We start from the raw sequence: 20,979 nt of genomic DNA on the forward strand, positions 1-20,979 counted from the left end.
CTGTTTTTCTATTTCACTGCCCCTGAGTGGCTGCCCCTGAGGGCCAGCTGTGGCATCTCTGCCCTGTCAGAGGGGCAGCCTGGCATCACAGGAGAAGCATCATCCCTTGGGCTGTGTTAGTGCCTGCTGAAATGTGGCTTGAATGAGTGTTTAAGAAGAAAAAGCTGGAGTGATTTTTTTTTTCTTTTATTAATAACAATTGTCTATAACTGTGGGCAATTACATCTCTCTTTCTCTCCCTAAACACACAGCAGAGAGTCACAGAATTGCCCCACCTACCCCATCTTCAACAGCCAGTTACTGATGGATAATGTCCTTAAATGCAGAGAAAACAATTTTTTACAGTATTTCAAGTAAGAATTTATTGCCAGCTTTCTTTCCAGTGAAGGACAAAGTCCTTGGTGTCTCTGAAAGCTAATAGAAGGTGGCTGTGAGAGGTAATCATTATAACGAGTAGTTTACCAGAACAATCCAAGAGGTTATTAAAGACACATCTGGTTTCACACAGCGTATCACGATGCTGGGCCAGGAGACGGATGTGAAACAGATCTGGTGTTTTCTCACCAGACAGGACGTGTGCTTGTCTTGCTGCCTGTATTTTTACAGAGGGGTATTTTCAGAACTATTCACAGAAAAAACAACTGAATGAGTAACTCTGTGTTGGTCTGTTTAATCTGAACATCAGTTTTTGTGGAGTTAAGGTGGGTATGGGGAGGGGAAGGCAGTAGGGGATGTGCAGCTGTACCCACACGCGAGCAGAAGGGACACTGGCAGATGTGGCATCTCCTCATGACTGCTGTAGCTGCAAGTGAATATGAATTTAAGAATCACATTATTGAATCATTTCAATATTTCTCCTTTTTCCAGTTACTGCTATGTGAGGAAGAAGGACTGTGCAGAAAGTAGAGTTAAGTGGACGAAAACTGGAAACAAAGCTGCCACGTTGCTTTGTTCCTTCAGAGTAAATGCAGACAGCTGGAGGGGGTGACTGCACCTAGCCCAGACCGAAACCTTGCCCGGACCCTCTGCAGAGCTCACCCTCGCCCAGTCACTGCCGACCTTGAGCTCAGGGCTGTCAAAAAGCAAAGCTCAGACCTTGACCTGCCTCTCCTAACAGCTTCGCTGGCAGTACTTGCCTGTGTCCTTCTCAAAGCCTCCTCCACTCTATTAATAAGCCAACAGTGTAAAAGACCTTTTTTTTTTAATGTTTTTAATTAAAAGCTTTACATTTTTCAGGTGTTGCTGATCAATTAGTGAATTCACAGTGTTCACAAGGCAAGAGTCTCCCACTGCTTCCCCCTCCCCATTCATTTTACAAGCGATTGGTAGTTTCAGCGCAGACGATACCACACAGTGTTACACTAACCATAACGTAGGGTTATGGTACCAAGAGATAGAGCTGCTAATGCAGAGTGAGTTGAAGTGCTGAGATCACAAACTGTACATCAGTGCAAAAGAAACACATTGTTTCTGTTGAGAACATGCACGTCAGGCCAGAAGTGCACAAAGAACTGAAGCTAAATGAGCTGTAGGTGACACAACTGGGGGTCTACGTGGTGTCTCTTCTCCAGTTCCCAGGGTACCAACATGCCGCTGCTAAAGCCCTCAAAGGACCCTCCCCTCGGCTCCTACAGATGCTCCTGGGTGTCTGTTCTTGCTGTGCCACCACCAACAGCGTGGCTTTCTCCCCGCCCCAGAGCTGCGTGTTGCTGCTATCAGCGTGAGCAGACGCGCTGCTAGCCCAGGGTCCCTCCCTGAGCACCCATGGGTGCCCCTCTGCTCCCAGAGTAAACAAACTGCCCGAGGAACACACAGGTGACGGCTGCAAACTACCACTGCATTTAACCTGAGTGAGCCAATAGTACCGAGGCGACTTGCGCAGCAGGATTAATTCTTCCCCTCCTGTGAGGGAGAGTAAATTCTAGCACTTAACTTCATAAAAGGAAAAAAGAAAACCTTAAGTCTAGTTTCTAGCAAGGGCAGAAACGGCCACAAACCAGGCTTCAGTGCTAATGGGTACAGTCCACACGTGAAAGATCCTGAAGTCAACTCTATTCCAGTGTTAGGAGCTATAAAATTTATAATGGACACTGTTTAAAATGACAGCAGACGGGCAAGGATTACGGGAGCAACTCCTCTGCTGCTCTGTGTTACCATCTGCTCTAGGCAGAACAGGCGTAAGCTCAGCAACGAGGTGAAGAAGGAGGCAGAGACCTGCGAGTGTTGCACAGGGAGTACCCTGACCCCACACAGGGAGCACCCTGACCCCACACAGCACCCTGACCCTGCAGAGGCATTGCCACAGCCACTTACAGAGCTACCATCAGCCCTATTTTTTTTTTCCCCCAAGAAAGAAAACTACTGGTTTGTAATGAACCTCCCCACCACATGCAAATAAAAGCTTTGCACAATTCTCAGACTTAAAAAAAAAAAAAAAAAACACAGTACTGATTTGGCACAGACTGAAGGCTGGAAGAGGCTTAAGAGACCCAGCTGCCCCCTCACTCTTGGGCTAAAGACAAGCCAATGTAAATGGACATTTCAGCCAAGTGCTTTCCAGTTTTTTTTATCTTGGAGGAAAAAAAAAAACTCAGCACTGGATGCGCAGCAGCACGTTGTTGTTTGCTGCCTAAAAACTGTCACACCTTGAAAAGCATTTTACAAAGCCAGTGGGTCAGGGGACGCTTTCCTCCAGGCCTGAACGCCACCTGCACGGACCTGCACGGTTGGGTGGGTTGGACGGCTCCCATCTGTCAGCGACTGTTACACATCCCCGGGCAATGTTTCTGTGTTGGCCTATTATAAAATAGGGGCAAAAAAGGGGAAAAAATACCCACCCCCCTGCAATGAGGGTTCCCGTTAACCCAGGGCTGGTGGGTGCTGCTGAACGGCAGCAAGAACGCTGACCGCTGTCCCTGCCCGCTCCAGGTGAGCCCCCGGGGCTGGCAGGGCTGCAGGCAGGGGAGCCGACAGCCCAAGGGGTGCCCGCTGGTCCGGGGGTGCCCTGAGAGCCCCCACCTTCCCCACGCTCCCCCCGGGCTCCCGCAGGCCAAGGGCTGCAGGACAGGCCACCGCCGCTCACTTCTTCTCGAGGAAGGGGCTGAAGAGCCCCCAGTCGAAGGCGAGCATGGCCTGGGGATTGGGCCGCTCCTTGGGCTTCTTGAAGTTATCCTTCTCGGTGCGGAGGGTCCTCAGCACCTCCACCGGGTCCGTCTTGCCCGTGAACTTCTGCAAGGGCTCCTCCCTGCAAGGAGACGGGCTCTGCTGTGACCGAGGGGACAGGATGGGGACCCACCTCCCTGCTGGGACCCCAGTGTACGCCGGGACAGACAACAGGGGAGTCACATCCTCATGCTGGGTGGCTGCTGGGGGCACTCGGGGCCTGCCTGGGGGTACCCTGCACTGGGCAGCGCAGGACCCCGTGTCCGGGCACCCTCCCCTCCCTCAGGGCTTGGATTTCCCACCAGTTAGCGAAGCCACTGGGAGAAGGGGTGACACTGGAGGGACAAGGGGAGCAGAGTTTGGGGGCAGGACCAGCCAGCCAGGGCCTGCCCACCCCGGGGGCCCTTCGCACGCCCATGGCACCGGCGCTGCTTACGTGACCCGCAGGAAGGGGTTGTAGAGGAACTCCTCCTGCAGCGTGGAGGGCACCGTGGGCAAGTCCTCGTCATCCCGCTGCTGCCGAGGAACCAGAGAGATCCCAAATCCTGCCGGCACCCAACACCCTCCTCCGCCCCCACCCCAGCAGGGGCACAGCCACTTACTTTGGCCCACGCGAGTTTCTTCTTCACTATTTCATTCTCTGGTTCCACTTTTAGGGCAAACTTGAGGTTGCGGACGGTGTACTCGTGGCCGCAGAACACCTTCTGCAACGCCAGCGGGAAGCACCCAGCGTCACACACACACATGGTGCCGGGTCTGACCCATCCCGGTCCCCGTCCCACTGCAGCCCCTGCCCCAGCGGTGCCAGCCTCAAGCCCTCACCCCACCAGTTTTGGGGTCCCTCTCTGGGCTGGGGCTGAGGTGCCGGGTACTCACTGTCTCCTTCGGCAAAGCCCCCAGGATCTGGGTGAGGTTGGTGTACATCTGCTCCGCCGTCCCCTCGAAGAACTTCCCGCAGCCACCCACGAACAGGGTGTCACCTGCGGGGAAAGGGGTCTGGGCACAGAGGGGACCCTGTCCCTGCTCCCAGGCGCTGGTGGGAGCCCCCAGAGCACTGGGTTTGCCCCGTGTGTGCTGAGCGCAGGGGGGACAGGCAGCACGCCCCGTGTCCCCAGTACCCATGGGGCGCACGCCAGCAGGCTGGGATACCTGAGAAGAGAGCCGGAGCGTCCGGGGAGCCGTCCTCCCACATGAAGTAGCACATGTGGCCTGAGGTGTGGCAGGGGGTGAAGAGGCACCTCACCCGGATGGCCCCGAACTGTGGGGAGAGAGGGTCAGGGCCCCGCTGGGATCACCCTGGTCCTAACGGGCAGCCAGAGCCCCCCAGACCTCCCCAAGCCCTGCCCAGGGCTCGGCAGGGTGCAGACAAGCCGGGGGACGGTGGTTTGGGTGAGTCCTGGGTTGCACGTGTCTGCTCTGACAGCGCTGGAGCAGCGGGGCCCCGGGAGGAGGGTTGGGTCCCCCCAGTACAATCCCAAATGGGCTGGGAACAGGATGGGGTTTCTCCTTCAGTCCAGAGCTCCTTCCCACCCCAAATCCACGGTGCCACATCTGCAGGGCACGGGGAGGCCGAGCACGGCCCCAGCCAGGGACCAACCCCATTAGCTCCTGACACGGTGCCACACCATCACCCAGCCCTGCTCCCCGCCAGCCCGGCACCGTGCCAGCCGCGGCCGCCCCGCAGGGCAGGATCCACACGCGGGGTCCGAGCCCTGGAGCACTCGTACGGCCACGCACCGTCAGCTCCTGGTCGTGGGTCACCTTGTGCGTGAGGGCCCCGATCCGCTCATCGGCGCCGTACACCCGCAGGCCAGGGCAGAGCCGCGCCAGCTCCTCGTTGCCCCTCGCGTGGTCCCTGCACCGGCAGAGGAGGGAATGGGCACCGGTCCCACACAGCTGCCCCCCGGCTCGAGCCGGCGGTGCTTACCAGTGGTGGTGGGTGGTGAGGATGGCTCTGAGCACCACGTCCTCCTTCCTGACGATTTCCAGCAACTGAAACAGACCCAGAGCAGCAGGAATTGAGCGCACAGAGAGGGGTGACACGCACCCCGCGGCCACCCAGCACAGCCACAAACAACCAGCGCCCTCCGTGCCCATCCCAGCGCAGGATCTGTCCCATATGGCGCCGCTGTGCAGGGCAGAGGCCCAGGGCAGAGAAAACAGCCAAAACCACCCCTAAGCAACGAGAGGATGAGGGTGAGACGAAGGCTCAGCTCCCCACGGCCGACCCCGTCACAGGCAGACGGGAACACGCTGCTCCCACAGGGACGGTGGCGGTTTATGGCCGGTGCTTTCGCAGTGTAAGCACGGAGGTGCGGCACAGGGTCACCGCCACAGAGGCCGTGCCACCCATCCCGGCTTCCCTGCTCCGGCGAGGGGCCGAGGGGGGCTGCCTCCCCCACGCCTCCGCTGCCAGAGGCTTTTAATGCCAACTTCAAATTCATCGCTGCTAACAAACCCTCCGGGCTGCTCCTGATTACGTTCCTCACAGAGGAAGGAAACGTCCGAGTCAGCACCAAACGCTTAAAAACCGCGACAGCCTTTGCCCGGTGTTGCAGCAGCTGCGGGTGGCACAAGGGGTCACCGGGCAGGGGGACCATGGGGTCACAGTGGCGAGGGGCGACCCTGGCGCTGCCTTCCCCGCCTGCCCCCAGCAGCACGGCCACGGGCTGGCTCCCGGAAAACAGGACTTCACGTGGGAGACACGCTCCAAAGCTCTATTTCGGGTTGTTCTCGCTTGCTTTGGGGTCTGTGCGGCTCCTGGCTCAGGGAGGGCCGGGAGGTGACGGTTCAGGTGACGTGGAAACCCCCCACAGCCCAGGGGCGGGTGGGAGTGGGGTCCAGCACTGACCCCCCCACTCCGTGGGGGCTGAGCCCGCCGGTGGGACGCTCCTCGCACGCACAGGCACACGAAGACCCCACACACCAACCCCGCGTGGGGCCACCACCGTGGGCACGTCCCGGAGCGGGACCCCCACAGCCCACCCGGGACGTGGCGGGGGTGCAGCCACTCGGGGGGGGCGAAGCCCCTCTCACCCTTTTGGGGACGGCGGCGTCCACCGCGATGGCATCCCGGGTGCGCTCCTCGATGACCAGGTACATGTAGTTGTCCTCCAGGACAGAGATCACCTTCACCTTCATGGTCCCGCAGCAGCGCGGGGGGGGGCCCGGCCCCACGCACCAAAACGGGGGGGCAGCCCCGGCGGGGGTGTGCGGTGCCCCCCCAGCGCGACCCTCGGCGGAGCCCACGCGTGACGCGGCCGGTACCTGCGGGCGGCACCGCCCGGGGCCCCGCACGGCCCCTCCCCGCAGCGGGCGGCACGTCCCGCCCCCGCCGGTGCGGTGCGGGGCGGGTTCACGCAGCGTGGGGCGGGCGGACACCCCGCACGGCCCCCGCGGCGCTGCGTGGGGGCTCCGCGCCTTCCTCCCCCCCTGCCCCAGCGCAATGCGGCTCCCAGAGCTGGGGGGGGGGGGGACCCTCCCGCTGCTACCAGTTCGAGGCGGGATGGGGACACCTCCCCGTGGGGGGCACAGGGATGAAGCCCCCCTCGGTGTTTCCCCAGGGCCCCCCACTTGCAGGGGGTTCACCCAGCCCCCAGGCTCCGGGGGCTGCGGGCACAGGGAGGAAGGCTGGGGCACACAGTGTTCTCCCCCTCCACCCCCAAAACCAGCCGCTTCTCCCACTGCCACCGTGCTAAAAGGAGAGGGACGAGGCTCTCCCGTCCCTGGGAGGGTTGGGGGGTGCCAGCTCCCCCCAGGCGCTGGGAACATGGGTGACAGAAGATGGTACGGACAAGTCCTGCACACAGGAGGGGTGTCCTGGGATGGCCTCTGAGCCACCCGAGCCCAAACATCACCAAAGACCCGGGGCAGGCAGGAGCGGAGCTGTGCCCTGGCTCCCTTCCCAGCTGGGCACAAGCCCCGTTTGGGGGCTGAGCGGGGTCCCCCAACTGCCCCTTGTGAAGGAGGGAGCAGGAGACAAGCGCTGAACGTGCCACGTTCTTTCGAAGAGAATGTACAGTTGTAACAAGACCTGGAATAAAGCCCCAGCGGATCCCAAAACGCCACCCGCTCCCCCCCAGGATTGGGTAGAAAGATGCTTCCAGTTGGTTGACTTCAATCACTAGTAAAAAGAAAGATAAATAAATAAAACTGTGAGATAAAGAACCCCTCTTCTTGCAGACCGTGTACAGCTGTTATTTATTTGCTCGTTTCTCAGCCATGGGTACAGCAGCACAGCGTTCCAGTTAAGGAGGCAGTAAAGGTTTAGGTACCACTTTTCTTCCTGAACTACATAAAATTTACCTTTTGAAAGCAAATAAAGAAACGGTGCTACACCAAATCCCGCTCCTACGCTGCCCATCAGCAGAGCAGACCAACGTCACACTGGTGGCACCCAGGCGGTCGCGGGCTCCACGGTGGCATCACGTACCGTGCGCTGGGGACAGGGGGAGAAACTGGAACCAAAATCGTTTGAATCAGCTGAAAAACATTTGTTTGGATATGGCTTGTGCTGGAGCAGGTCTGCAGCACGCAGCCGAGAAACAAGGAAGGAAACAGAATGAGGAGGAAGAGGCATTAAAGATGCAGATGCCAACCCGCAAGGTCCCACCGCCCTTCGCTCATCACTTGTTTAAAGACACCCTGCTGGAGGGTGGGAGCTGCAGGAGAGGGTGACCCACTCACTGAAAATCTGGATTTATTTTGTTTATCCCATTCATCCACTTCCACACACTATTCCCTGGCAGAAAAGCAGCCCAAGGGGAAGTTCCCTCCCGGCAGTTTTCGAGCTGGCTGCAGACCGGGGTCAGACAGCACTAGTCCAAGAACAGAGACAGCTTTTAGCCCCATGGACCAACCAAGAAGAAAGGTGCCACGCTAAGGTGGTTCCTCAGGGGTCTGAGACCTGAGCCCTGTTAATCTGCCAACACGTGGACACCCCCTCCATCTACCCCACCACCTCTGCGGCCCTTCCAGCAGAGAGGCTGGCCCAGGCAGAGGCTGCAGGGTGATCAATCCAGCAGCACACAGCATGTGCCGTGGGTCAGGCCCAGGCTCACGGGCCCAGCGCTGCCCAGTGCTCACCAGAACAGCGCTGGGGAACAGCGCCCAGCCAGTAAGTGCTCGTTGGCCACGTTACTCACAGCGAGGTACCAAGCAGCTGCTCTGGCTCTGGCCAGCAAGGCGTCTGCTGGAGGATCTCCCCGCTGTTAGACACTAGGTAAGCTCTTCTCAGAATTTTGAGCCAGCAGACAAATCCCTTCTTCATTTGTGTGGTACTAATACACGTAGTAAGATACAGATCACACTGAAGAGCAGTAAGCAGGTACGTGCAAACAGGCTTCAGTTAAGAGTGACAGGGTACAAGCAACAGCACAATCTCTAAGGCAGCACAGACAAACTCAGAAGTGTTTAAGTAGCAGCATGGAAGAAAGGTTCAAATCTTCAGCTGGCAACGTAGTTACTGCGTTTTGTCTCTGTTTTAAAGGAAGACATCTCGCCCCCAGCCCCACTCTCTGCATCCACATCAGGCTCCTACAAAAATAACAGGAGCTTTTTCCTAGCCCTCAAGGTTTGACCCTTCCCCACCCCAGCCTCTGAGCCACGTACCAACACTTGTAGAATGATCTGCGTGTGACACACATGACAGTTGGAGAGCTAGCAACAGAAGGATAAATATTCTTCATCATAATATAAATATGCTGTAGAACATCTCAACAAGGGCAAAGTGCTTTTTTTTTTCCTTAATTAAAACAACATAAAAACCTAAATACGACTGTCTCAACCACAACAGAAGGTTCAACTCCTAAAACATCTGAATAGTCTAAATTACACTTAAACTGACATTAAAGTGATCCAGGCAGAGTGCTCAGTCCTTCGGGACTCTGAAGTTATCCTTCTCTTTCCTGATGGCCCCCATGGTTCGGATGGGGTCGGTCTCCCCAGCGTGCTGCTGAACTGTCTTCTCCCTGCCAGGAGGGAACACCAGGGACAGCAAATGCAGAGACTGCAAGATAAAATCTCATGTATGAAGTCACTACTATCACGTTTTGCTTGCATCAGGGGGAAATCTTGCACTTAAAGATCAAAGACTCGGGGCTTTGGCACAGGCTTATCGGCTCCCCTGGTTTAAATGCTCGTTGGCAAGAGGAAACTGCCAACGCCCTTATGCCTTGAACAGCACCTTTGGCTGCGCCAAACTCTGCTTGATGAAGGAACTTAATTACACAACAATGCTTGTTCTGTCTCCTGAGTTAGGGACTTCAGCACGGGCAGAGGTGCTCACCACAACCCTTCAAATTTCACAGCAGCAAGCTCCTGCCAGGATGACGAGGACATTTTAGGGAGGGTCTTGAGGGCACCAGAACAGGAACATGTGAGGCAGGAGAGCAGTTCCCACTTACAGCTCGCTCTTTGGAGACCTCCTCCTCCCCACATCCCCCCTCCAAGCACAAGGACCCTTCCCACACCCCCATCTCCTCCGTACCTCACTCGCATGAAGGGGTTGTAGGTAAACTCTTCTGCAATGGTGGAGGGTATGGTTGGCTCACCGCTGTCATACTTTGCCTGGAACAAGGGAGAGATTTCTGCTTAATGAGGAATGTTTTGGTGAACAAGAAATGTTCTATCAACCATGCAGGGTCAGTGCTGCACCCAACTGCCTGAGCTGCTCCTCAGGCCAGGCCCTTCCCACAGCCAGACAGACAAGCGCTGAGGTACACAGAGAGCCTCGGGACAGAGCTGACCCAGACAGACAGACGCAGACAGCAGCCTGTAATTATACCCAGAAGTTTCCAGGGAGGGTCACACCTCCACCAGACAGCAAACTGTCTCCTCTGGGCCACACACTAACCCTGTTCCCCAACACGTCGCTCCCCTGGATGCACAACATACTGCAGCTCCTGACTCAACTCCCTTCCTTCAGCCTCTCTTGTCTTCTCTCCTCTACCCTCTCTACCTCCACGAAAGCATCAAGCCCAGGGAAAGGATGAACTGGCTCACCTTGGCCCAAGCAAGCTTCTCCTGGATAGCAACATTATCAGGTTCAACGTGTCGAGCAAACTTGAGATTGTTGATCGTGTATTCGTGACCACAGTAAACTCTCTAGGAAGAGAAAGGAAGAGTGACAGCCTGTAACTCTGGAGGTACAAAGGTGGAGTGCCAGGTGCCATCATCAGTGTAATGGTACAGCAGGAACAAGAGTCAGCCCTCCAGGACACATGACACTCTGCACTGCAGACATGCAGAGGACAAGTGCCAGGAGCTACCAGCCAGTACTAGCTGCCAGTTTAATGGCAAGCCTGATGAAAGAGCCCAGGCATCCCAGCTCGCCAGACTTCATTTTAATAAGCATTTTAATTTTACTCTTTCCCCACAAAGCACAAACATTTTTGGGGTAGGTGTCTCCTGCCCAGAGGACTCCAGAGACAATTCCTGATGTATGCACTCATTCCTTCAACACATGAGAAATTCTCTCTTTGAACAACAGCATTATTAGGAAGAGAGTTTCTTTGATGCCTGTAGTAGTTTCTGGCTCGTTAACTTACTAGCACAGAGGAGAAGTTCATACCGTTTTGGGGTCCAAGCTGCCCAAAACCTCAATCAACGCTCTGTACATCTCCTCCGGGGTTCCCTCGAAGAACTTCCCACAACCAGCCACGAACAGCGTGTCACCTGCAAGGGAGGCGTGACACGGCGTCAGGACCAGACCAGGCTCCTCACCCCAAAGCGTGAGCACACGGTCCCACTGCTGTCCTGGCTGCAGCTCAGCGGGAGGCACGGGGGGAGCCAGGCTACGGTGCTGCCCCGCACAGGCTCAGTGCTACACAAACCCACGAGGCAAATGCAGCTTCTCATGCAGGAAACCCCACAGCCTCTGCAGGCAAACCATGCCAGCACTTCCCTCCTGCGGGCAGTCTGCCGTCCCCTCTTGTCCTTTCTAGAGTGGACAAGGAACACTTGTTCTCTTTGCTATGAACAAAGATGAGTCGCCTCTGCATTTTCTTCCCAGTGCTCCCTAAAACCTTGCTTAAGCTGCTACTTTTTCCATGCAGCAGCTGGTGCAAGCTCTGGAGAGTGCCCGTCAGGAGGGAGATGACATGGCATCCTGGGGAGCCTGGGCGCAGGGAAGGGGGAACCCTGCTCTCCACAACAGGATCCAGAACCTGGCTACCAGAGATGGAGCACCAGCCCTCTCTTACTCCCCTATTTTCTCTCAGTTTTGTTACAGACATGAGCACAGATATATGGAAAAGCAACAGGTTTTGGAATCAGCCACAGTTTGGCCCGAGACAGTAAACCAACAGCTCTTGTTTCAAGGAAGAAAATGCCAGACGTAGGACTCATCCAGGGCTCGCTCTTGATGTTGCTTGCAGGGTGTCCAGCAACAGTTTACAAACCCAGAGGGGCTTCACCAGTTTCATCTACAATTACTAAGTGGTAGCACTTGGTGAGGGGGCAAGATGGGGATGTTAACCAGCTGCACTGGCAGTGAGGGATGAACGCACACCCAGAGTCAGGAGCACACAGGCAGAGCAGCAGCTTATTTCTTTGCAACACAGACTGCCAGCAATGTCACCTCCCAACTCCTCACCTGTAAAAACAGCAGGTGGCTCGGAGCTATTTGGCTTAGTCACATAATAACAGATGTGTCCAGAAGTGTGACACGGCGTACAGAGGCATTTCACATTAAGAGATCCCACCTGAGAAGAAGGCAGAAGACTAGAGCTTAAGCCACTGTTTGCTAGCATTAGAAAAGAATTGCAACTATTACAACGGTCTTAGTAGTCCTACAGGCAAATTCTCACATAGCTGCCCAGTAAACATCAGCTCTGCTCCTGGGAGAGTCCAGCAAGAGAGTTTTATGGCAGGGACTTGGAAGGGAGCTGTTTCCTCCTAGCAGGTGTTGTGACAAAGAGAACTGCCAGATTCTTTCATTTACATGCGGAGTGACTCAGCGTCTGCTTGGCAGCAAGAGCAAACAGATCCCGAGCAAAACAAAATCCTCAACAAAGTTAATCAAGTGTAAAAAGCTCCAAACAAAAATGAAGCTGAAGGGAAGAAGGGGATGACACGAAAAGGGAAGGATTAAACACACTCATGAGGCCAAGGGGACGTTTCCCCCACAGCCCTCATTTGCTCACCTTCCCGGGTATTTCTGTGCTCCCTTCTTTGCTGCTGCCCCCCCAAAGGTGCACAGCAGGACCAGCAGTGGCATTCACGCCAGCCTGCACATTTCACAGCAGTTTATGTCAGCTGCCAGCTCGTCTATAAGCGAACAGCCAGGTTCCAACAAGGTTTGCTGCTTTAGCTCTGGAAAAGCTATGCCAGCAGCTAGCACTGCTGGCCCACTTTCTCTTCACCCTGTGCTCCAGCCATCGTTCCAGGAGGACCACCTGCATTTGTTCGGTGCTAACTAGGCTCTGAGCAGAGCACAAGCCCTGTCCTGTCACACATCAGTTCTGACCACCCCAGTTAAGGCAGCTGTGAAGGAGCACATGGACACCCAGCATGCCCCAGGTGATGCCTGAGCCATGCCAATGTTCTCATCAATGAAGCACCACTGGCCAAAACAAGACAGAGGGGTTTTGGTTCACAGGGCTGGAAAAGGGTGAAGGCTTTTACACTATCATCTACATCCAAGAGATGTTAAAAGGTAAAAGAGCTGTGACCACAATGGTAACTGAAGTTGGACCACACGGGTCCAGCTCTAAAGCTGTGACACAAACGGGAGAGGCCCCCAGCCGAGTCCTGCAGCTCACTCCCTTTACCTTGAGGGATGTCAGGTGAGATACTTTCTGTGTCAGTGCTCCGACTCTGCTGTCTCCCCCATACACACGCAACCCCGTCTCCATCTTCACGAGCTTCTCGTTCCCTCCAGCATGGTCCCTGGAAGGTCAGAAAAATGGATTTGTGCAGGGATGAAGACAAATTTATTGTAACTCATATTGCACTGGTAACCTCCAGGTGATCATTGCTGATCAACTATTCTCTCAGTATCTAACACTGTCTTCGTATCAAAGGATATGCCACATCAGCACAAGTGGAGATAATTTCTCCAGTAACTGGGGCAGTGAGAGGTGGGAAAACCCCCCACAAGTTCATACCTAGTCAGGAAACACCAGCCTTAGGGGCTCACCATCAACTGTCCAGTAACTAGGGCAGGAAGAGACTGGGATAACTGGGATATGTGTAACTCAGCGTCCCACAAGACACCGTGGAGCAGGCACACAACCAGCTGAGCACTTGTCTGTGGTGCTGGTCCTGCCAGAGCAGGGCTGGCTCTCCAGCCACAGAGGTGGCTCTACCATGACCCACAGGAGAGGTTACTCAGGTTCAGCACTGCAAAACCGCTGAAGCAAAACATTCATATTTACATCCCTGGCAGAGTTAATCTGCCATGCAGGTAATCCTCCCACAAGTGCTGACTGTGAGCAGCACGCCTTACAGGCACGTCCTAGCACCTCAGTGTGAGCGTGCTCCCTCCCATGCTCCACAGCTACCTTCACACCCATTTATTTCACTGGTCACCTGGAAGAAATCAGCATTGTAAAGGTTAAAGGCACTGACACACAGAGCTTGCAGTGTAGAGAATGCATCTGGTCACAGCAAGCCCAAGGGAACACTTTGAGCTCTGATCCTTCCCCTCACACCTAAGCTCCTGCTTAGAGAAGACCAATTTGATCCAGAAAAGCAACAGTTCTTGACTGCTTGTGTTCATGCAGAGGGAAGAGGGATCCCACTAGAGCAGATAGTTACCAGTGATGATGTGTGGTCAGGACAGTGGTCAGCTTCACGCCGTGCTTCTTGACTGCATCCAAAACCTGCGGGCACAGGGCACACCAAGAGCATTACGACTCCCGTGAAATGACTTAACAGCACACCCGGTGCCTGGCGTGACCTGGACACAACTGCTCCAAGGTTTAAGTGTGCCACACCAGCAACTCTGCTGAGAGCTCATCCCCCTCCAAGTCATAGTTACAGATCAGGACACGAGGTCTCTGATCCAGCTAGCCATGACTAAGCCCTCAGTCCCATTTCCTCTTTTCTGCACTACATCAAACTAAGGGCAAAAAACAAAAGTCAGGTCAATAACCCCTGAAGTCAGGGACAAGCAGCCTGAGCGCAGAAGCAGGCTGCCTGTGAAGCCCTGTCTGTACCTCTGCATGGCCAGTATTTCCTGCCTTTCCCCCACACCTGAGTCAGCGTGTGACTAATTCTCTTGTGGATACGGCAACCTGGAGGGATCTCCAGACCCGCAGCGGTGAGCACCGTGCTCACAAGGGCAGCAGACAGCATTACCTTCTGGGGCTGCACAGGATCAACGATCGCAGCCTCCTTCGTTTCCTCGTCGATGAGGAGGTACATGTAGTTGTCTGTGAGGGCTGGGAGCAATTCCACCTTCATGTCGGCTTGCGTGACCGTCTTCGGCTTCCTCTGCTCGTGCTCCGTGTGCAGGAAGGCAGCTCGCAGCTGCGCTGGACCTGGGGACCCCAAAACAGACACACCTCAGGTTAGCCCAGGGAGGGGAACAAATGGGACAGGACACAGCAGGTCCCACGGCCCCAGAGAAGAAAGGGTATGGACAGCCCAACCTGCCTCCTAGAGAAGAAGAGGAGAGAGGCCACCACGGGACAAAGCTTAGTGCCTGGATGTGTCACCTTGTGTCCCACAGCACGGGAGGCTCTTGGTTAGAGGGGTGGGACACTTTGCTCCCAGAGATGTGCTCATGCAGGGAAAGCGCTGTCCCTCGACTGGAGAGAAGATTCCAAGGGGCAGGAAAGCAGAACGGGGAGGGAACAGCTGGACAAAGGTCAGCGTGGGACAGTGACTTTGCAAAAAAAAGCGCAAAAGGCCACGTTACAGCCAAAAGACAAGAAGGAGGAGAAAAAAAAAAGGAGAAATACAGAAATACACACACTGCTACAACAGAAACATCTGGTTTGTTACTTGGGGAAATCCCACCCTGCACAGTGAATGGAGAGAAGATGGGCTCTCTGCATGGAAGGCAAGGCTCCCCCCTGGCCAGGCACCAGGCACGCACCGCAGGCAGGTTTCTTGCTCACGGGCTACCTTGATGCACCAGCAGTGCTCCCCTGTTTGCTTTTGGTTAAATGTTTAATCAGATCCAAGAAGCAAATCTAATTCCAGGTGTAAACAACCTGGGCTCCACTGTTCAACTCACAGATACGCCGTTCTTAAAGAAACAACCAAGCCCTAAGAGGCTCTGCCATTAAAAAAAAAAAAGAAGAGAAACAAAGAGGACAAGGTCTCCCATTGCTGGGGCCCTGCAGCTCAGGCCTGGGTCCATACGCATGCAGGGAAAGAGAAATTAGTTGTCTGGATGCCCAAGGCCCCTGCACACCACTGGAGGTGCCTGTGTTGGGCTGACCTGCGCTGGCTCATCTCGCACCCCTGACTCCCCCCCTAAGGCTCCCAACGTTCGGTGCTGGCCACCTCCACCAGCGCCAAAGGGAGGGGTCACCACGCTTGTAATCAACCTGCCCCACTCTCCCAAAACAGGGCACTCCTGCCCACCCCTGATAAGAGCCTGCTTTAGAGAGAAGAGGCCCCCAAGAGGGACAGCCCCCCTGCAGCTCCACGGACTGACGGGGCCAACACGGCTGCAAAACCAGGACCCAAGTTCTGAGCAGGACCTGCAGCTGCTGCTGCCGCGCTCCCAGCCCCAGGCAGCGGGAGCTGTAAGGCCCCTCTGCTACAACTGGCCTGCCCAGAACTTTTTCCCCTTCTACCACCACCGCCTCACTTGCTTATGAGGGAAGGGAGGTAAGGAGGGCAGATGGTAGTAAAATTAAACACAGCGCTGCAAAGAAAACCCCAAGGCACGACAGCGTAGGCATGCACTGGGTATTTGATGGTGAAGGCATGTAGTATTGAGAAAAGCATCCATACCTGCCGAGTGTTCCTCTGGAGCAGAAGAATCCTTTCAAAAAAACAAACAAAACAAATAAAAAGCCCCCTTACTATTCCTTGATAGGGGAAAAAATAAATCATTTGCTCTTTAACTGCTCCCTAACATGAGGCACTTTTCTTTTGGATCCTATCAGTCACAAGAGCTATATACACTGCATGTTTGTTTGCATGCTAGACACTAACTGGAAAAAAAAACACAAAAGAAAACACAACCTTAACTCCAAGTCAAAGGAATTATTCACATACTTAAAATGCTTTCTTCCTATGAACCATTTCTAACCTTGGCCGTGATCCCAAAGTCTCTTTGCATGCTTAATTCACAATTCTTGCAAAACAAACAAACTATACCACATAAGGAAATGTTTTCTAAAATGTAATTTAAGCAAAGGAATGAGAAAACATCCACAAAGTATGAAACTCATTCTGAATTCCCCTCTGCAGCTAAGCTGCACCTTCCCACTCGGCGAGCACACCAAAGCGCTCTCACGCACGCCCAGCGCTGCTCGTAGGAGAAGGACGTTCTTGGACCCAGTTCTGCTCAAGGAAGCTCCCCAAGTGATACGTAACCTCTGCCCTGGCCCAGTACTAACACAGCTCGTTTCAGGATCGCTGTAATAGACGCAGGTCTGCTCCAGAATTACTGCCCAATGACTTCATTTTCGCTCAGTTTTGTAACGCGTCCCTCCTGACTTCACGCCTGAAGCAGAGAGGGCTGGGGAGAGCAGAACACCAGCAGCCTTTGAATCACACGGTTCGGCTTTCTGGAACGGTTTGTTAGTGCAGCTTGAGTGGCCAAGAGGAAAGGCTTCGCAGATGGGAGGTGTTAATGTTATCACATAAATGCTGGAGAGTGAAGGCAAGCAGGCAGCAGCACAGTTTAACAGTAGGTTCCCTCAGAAAATGGGTGCTTCATACATTTTCTCCATTTTGGTTTACTCTTTTATAACAGAAAAGAGTGGAAAATTCCCATTTCCAACATGGCTGTCACTCAAAACTGTCTGCACATAAGTACTCAGATGAACATCCCTGCATTACTCATAAGAAGAAAGACTACGCTCACTTTTTACATTCTCTGCACACAGATTTTTTTTGGATACCCAGTGAGTTCGTGGCCCCACACAATACCAAGCAAGCCGGCCCCACAAACCCCAGGTAACTCCGGCTCCCACTTGACCTGCTCACCTGGCACACGCTGCCGGTGGCACAGCCGGGTCCAGCCAGCGTGGGCAGGGCAAGCACCCACCCACTGGTGGAGCAAAGCCTGCGTGGAAGGCGCAGCACCCACCCTGCAACCTGGGGGACTCAGGAGCTGCTGGTTACTCGGTTTGACATACTTGTTCCCAAGATAGCATCAGGGTTTCCAAGGCTGGCAGTTAACTCCAACGGATTCTCACTCGTTAAGGCCAGGTCTTAAAATTGGAGTGATGCAAAAGGCCTCTGGCAAGACTTCCCAGAGACGCTGTGAAGCTAAAGCCCAAGCTCTAGTTCAAGGATACGCCTTCAGAATTTAGGCCTTAAATTTAAATGCAGAGCTTATACAGTTTTGGTTTTGTTTTTTGCTTACATTGCCAATACTGTCTGGCATCCATCAGATCCAGTCGAAATGCCAGCCCTCGTCCCCCCAAACCCTCCTCCCAGAGCAATAACCAGTGCTTTGGCAGCCCAAAAACTCCGCAGGAGCCTCCCAGATGGGTTATCGATATGAAAAGCCACCAACAGAGCCAGGCTCCAGCTGAGCAGATACTGACCTACTTGGGGCTGTGAGTCAGCTTAAAAATCTCGGCGCACCCCTGGGCCGGGAAACGAGGAGAGAAAAACCACCGTCAAACTCCCCAGCTTGCCAGGAGACCCGCTGCCAGCCGGGCTGAGCCGCACCGACAGCCCCAGGGCCGGGTGCCCGCAGCCGCCCAGCTCCCTGCGGGTCCCGGCTGCGAGGGGGGCACCGCACGGCCCCTCCGCCCCGGTCCCGTCTGCGAGGGGGGCACCGCACAGACCCCCGCCCCGCTGCAAGGGGACACCCCACCGCGCCCCCCCGCCCCTACCCCGCTGCCCGGGGACGCGGCCCGGCCGCGGAGGCGGCGCTACCCGGCCCCGCGGGTCCTACCGGGGCGCATCCCCGGCGCCGGGCCAGCCGCGCCGCCCGCCCCACGTACCGGCTCGGAGCAGGGCCCCAGCTCCCAGGGCCGCCAGGGCGGTGCCGAGGCCCCGCCAGCCCCCGCCGAGCATGGTGCGGCGCGCCCCGCCCGGTGCCCAGGCCCGGCCCGGTTACCTTTGCTCCCCGCCCTGCGGCCGGCCCCGGGGAGGCGGGTAGCGGCGGCCGGCACGGCCCGGCCCCGGCCCCGGCCCGGCGTGCGGCGGGGGCGGCGCTGCGCCCGCCCGGCCCCCTCCTTCCCTCCGCGCTGCTCTCGGCACGCCCGGGCCGGGCGGTTCGCTAACCCGGGGAAGGAGGCGGGGGGCGGGCGGCTGCCCGGGGAGCAGGAAGGAGAGAGCGGGGCGGAGGAGAGGCGGCAGCGGCGGCAGCGCGGCTCCGGGCCCGGCAAGGACGGCCCAAGGGCGCCCGCGGTCCCGGGGGAAGGAGACCCGCCGCGGCCATGGGCTCCTCCAAGCCGCTGTCCCGCTTCTGGGAGTGGGGCAGGAACATCGTCTGCGTGGGGCGCAACTACGCCGAGCACGCCAAGGAGATGGGGAGCGCGCTGCCCCGGGAGCCCCTCTTCTTCCTCAAGCCTTCCTCGGCCTACGTGCGCGAAGGCTCGCCCATCCTGCGGCCCTACTACTGCAACAACCTGCACCACGAAGTGGAGCTGGGGGTGGTGATCGGGAGGAGAGCGCAGGCCGTGTCCCAGGAGGCTGCCATGGAGCACGTGGCGGGCTATGCCCTGTGCTTGGACATGACGGCCAGGGACACCCAGGAGGAGTGCAAAAAGAAGGGTCTGCCCTGGACCTTGGCCAAGGGCTTCAGCTCATCGTGCCCGGTCAGTGACTTTGTGCCCAAGGAGAAGATCCCAGACCCTCACAAGCTGAAGATCTGGCTCAAGGTGAATGGAAAGCTGAGGCAGGAGGGGGAGACCTCCTCGATGATCTTCTCCATCCCTTACCTGATCAGCTACATCAGCGAAATACTCACGCTGGAAGAAGGGGACTTGATTCTGACGGGATCTCCCAAAGGAGTTGGGTCTGTGCAGGCCAACGACGAGATAGAAGCTGGGATAAGCGACGTCCTCTCCATGCGGTTCAAGGTGGCACAGCAAACACGTGGATCCTGAGCGGGAGCTGGGCTGGGACCCTGTGCGGAGGAGGCAGCTCTTTTGGGAACACCTGGTGAATCAAGAGACACACAAGCTGTTCTGTACGTTAAACCCTCACATGGGCCAAGCAGCTAATGGACTGTCACGCATCAAAGACATGTAACCCATGAGCTCGAAAGGCATTTGACTAAAACAGCCCCATTTCCATGGAGGCTTCGGCCTCCTCCGAGATGGTGAACCTGGAGTCCCACCCAGCCTGGGGCAGATGGTCAATACCCAAACTGGACCTTGGAACTGTGGATGGAGACAGTGTGCTGGACAGCTGGGGAGGGGAGCTGGGCGGGTGCTGTGTGCTCTCTTCTACTGATGCTTGGAGCTTTGCCAATGTATTGGCTTAAAATAAAAATTATAAATTAAACCGTTAAAATGGTGATGTAGGAGCTAAAGCTCACCCATGCTATGTAAAATCAGAGGTGTATGTGTCACAGTAAATGAAGAATTACAGCTTTAGAAAGAATTTTTCTCCTTGGGGTATTCTACAATAAAAAGATGTTTGTTCTTTAGATTAGTTTCACGATTCCTCCGTGCATTTTTCAAATGTACAAATTAAATGAGAATTGCTTTCCTTCCCTCTCCAAGGGGCGTAATGCAGCAGGAAGTGCGCCAGATGCTTGGCAGACCTTTTTTTTCCTAAACTGAGCTTTTAAATATGCTTCTAAAAGTGAAATAATACAAAAGATCAAGAATAAAGAAGCTCATTGGTAAAGATCACCAGTAAACTTGTCTTTACTTTTACTGATGTAAATATAATTTTAATAAAAATGTAACTGCAACACTTACCATTACTTATAGAACGCGGTGCAGCAGTTGGAGTTTTTAAATCTTTCCAGCTGTTAAAAGCCATGCTGTGTAACTTTCCCCGTTTCCAGACTCCAGCTGATGTAACACTCTCCACCAGTTTGCATGACAGCGAGTTCTCTTTCAATTCAGAGGAGTGACAAAGTTGTAAAATATAATTAAAAAAAGCCTCCCCCCACAAACATCAAAACTTACCATTTTCAAAGGTTACACAGAACTGACTAATTTCTAACAAAAACAGATGGATTTTTTTTTTACATACGTACAAGCACTGAAGTTAAACGCTTCCATTTATTGGAGCCAGATCTTAATAAGCACTTTGTTTTTGAAAATTGCATTTGGAGAGTCTTGCAGAGAAAATTACTGTAGCTCAAAGACAGGCACCTCTGTGAAAGAGCAGCATGGTCTAAGACACTGCAAATCACAAAAAAAAAAGAAAGCAGAACATGTTGCAGAGGAAAAATAGAAAAAATAGAAATTTTTCTATCAACTTGCTTCTCCAGCACACCACTGTGTACCCATACACCACCTTCACTGGGTACCAGTCCTGCAAACACACAGACATTGCATCTCACTGTGTTTTGACTTAACTCAATGGCTTGAAGCACACGTAAAAGTTCTATGTATGGTGAGGCCTAAATGCTGTGGACATAATTCAGATGTCATCTAAAGGCAGGCTGAGGAACAGAGGCCAAGTGAAACAAACATTCAGCCATTACATCCGAACAGAACCAGCCCTCAGCTCATAGAAGTCAAAATGCTCCTTGGTTTAAGCCTGCCT

General features: G+C 54.9%; 3 protein-coding genes across 9 annotated transcripts; 1 reads left to right on the forward strand and 2 right to left on the reverse strand.

Moving 5' to 3' along the window:
- Positions 1-342: 342 nt before the first annotated feature.
- LOC137676038 (hydroxyacylglutathione hydrolase-like protein) lies at positions 343-6,392 on the reverse strand. 2 transcript variants are annotated; one of them, XM_068422501.1, is made up of 9 exons: positions 6,199-6,392; positions 5,090-5,154; positions 4,900-5,017; positions 4,312-4,420; positions 4,039-4,142; positions 3,765-3,866; positions 3,599-3,678; positions 3,083-3,244; positions 343-802 (listed from the first exon to the last, which is right to left on the reverse strand). In XM_068422501.1, the coding sequence occupies exons 1-9, from the start codon at positions 6,301-6,303 to the stop codon at positions 697-699; spliced, it is 951 nt and encodes a 316-aa protein (XP_068278602.1). In that variant the 5' UTR covers positions 6,304-6,392; the 3' UTR covers positions 343-696. The 2 variants fall into 2 exon arrangements, with proteins under 2 accessions (XP_068278602.1, XP_068278603.1); XM_068422502.1 differs by having other exon boundaries at positions 721-2,796.
- Positions 6,393-7,335: 943 nt separating this feature from the next.
- LOC137675971 (hydroxyacylglutathione hydrolase, mitochondrial) lies at positions 7,336-18,465 on the reverse strand. Of its 6 annotated transcripts, none has more exons than XM_068422356.1 (11): positions 18,365-18,442; positions 17,844-17,885; positions 16,075-16,105; positions 14,464-14,645; positions 13,921-13,985; positions 12,933-13,050; positions 11,756-11,864; positions 10,733-10,836; positions 10,165-10,266; positions 9,650-9,729; positions 7,336-9,131 (listed from the first exon to the last, which is right to left on the reverse strand). In XM_068422356.1, the coding sequence occupies exons 4-11, from the start codon at positions 14,566-14,568 to the stop codon at positions 9,032-9,034; spliced, it is 783 nt and encodes a 260-aa protein (XP_068278457.1). In that variant the 5' UTR covers positions 14,569-14,645; positions 16,075-16,105; positions 17,844-17,885; positions 18,365-18,442; the 3' UTR covers positions 7,336-9,031. The 6 variants fall into 6 exon arrangements, with proteins under 6 accessions (XP_068278457.1, XP_068278458.1, XP_068278454.1 ...); XM_068422357.1 differs by lacking the exon at positions 18,365-18,442 and adding an exon at positions 18,249-18,332; XM_068422353.1 differs by lacking the exon at positions 16,075-16,105.
- FAHD1 (fumarylacetoacetate hydrolase domain containing 1) lies at positions 18,438-19,908 on the forward strand. Its single transcript, XM_068422358.1, has one exon. It carries the CDS (start codon positions 18,687-18,689, stop codon positions 19,356-19,358), a length of 672 nt encoding a protein of 223 aa, XP_068278459.1. The 5' UTR covers positions 18,438-18,686; the 3' UTR covers positions 19,359-19,908.
- The last annotated feature ends 1,071 nt before the right edge of the window (positions 19,909-20,979 follow it).

This window comes from Nyctibius grandis, chromosome Z, assembly GCF_013368605.1.
Source record: "Nyctibius grandis isolate bNycGra1 chromosome Z, bNycGra1.pri, whole genome shotgun sequence".
Classification (NCBI taxonomy): domain Eukaryota; kingdom Metazoa; phylum Chordata; class Aves; order Nyctibiiformes; family Nyctibiidae; genus Nyctibius; species Nyctibius grandis.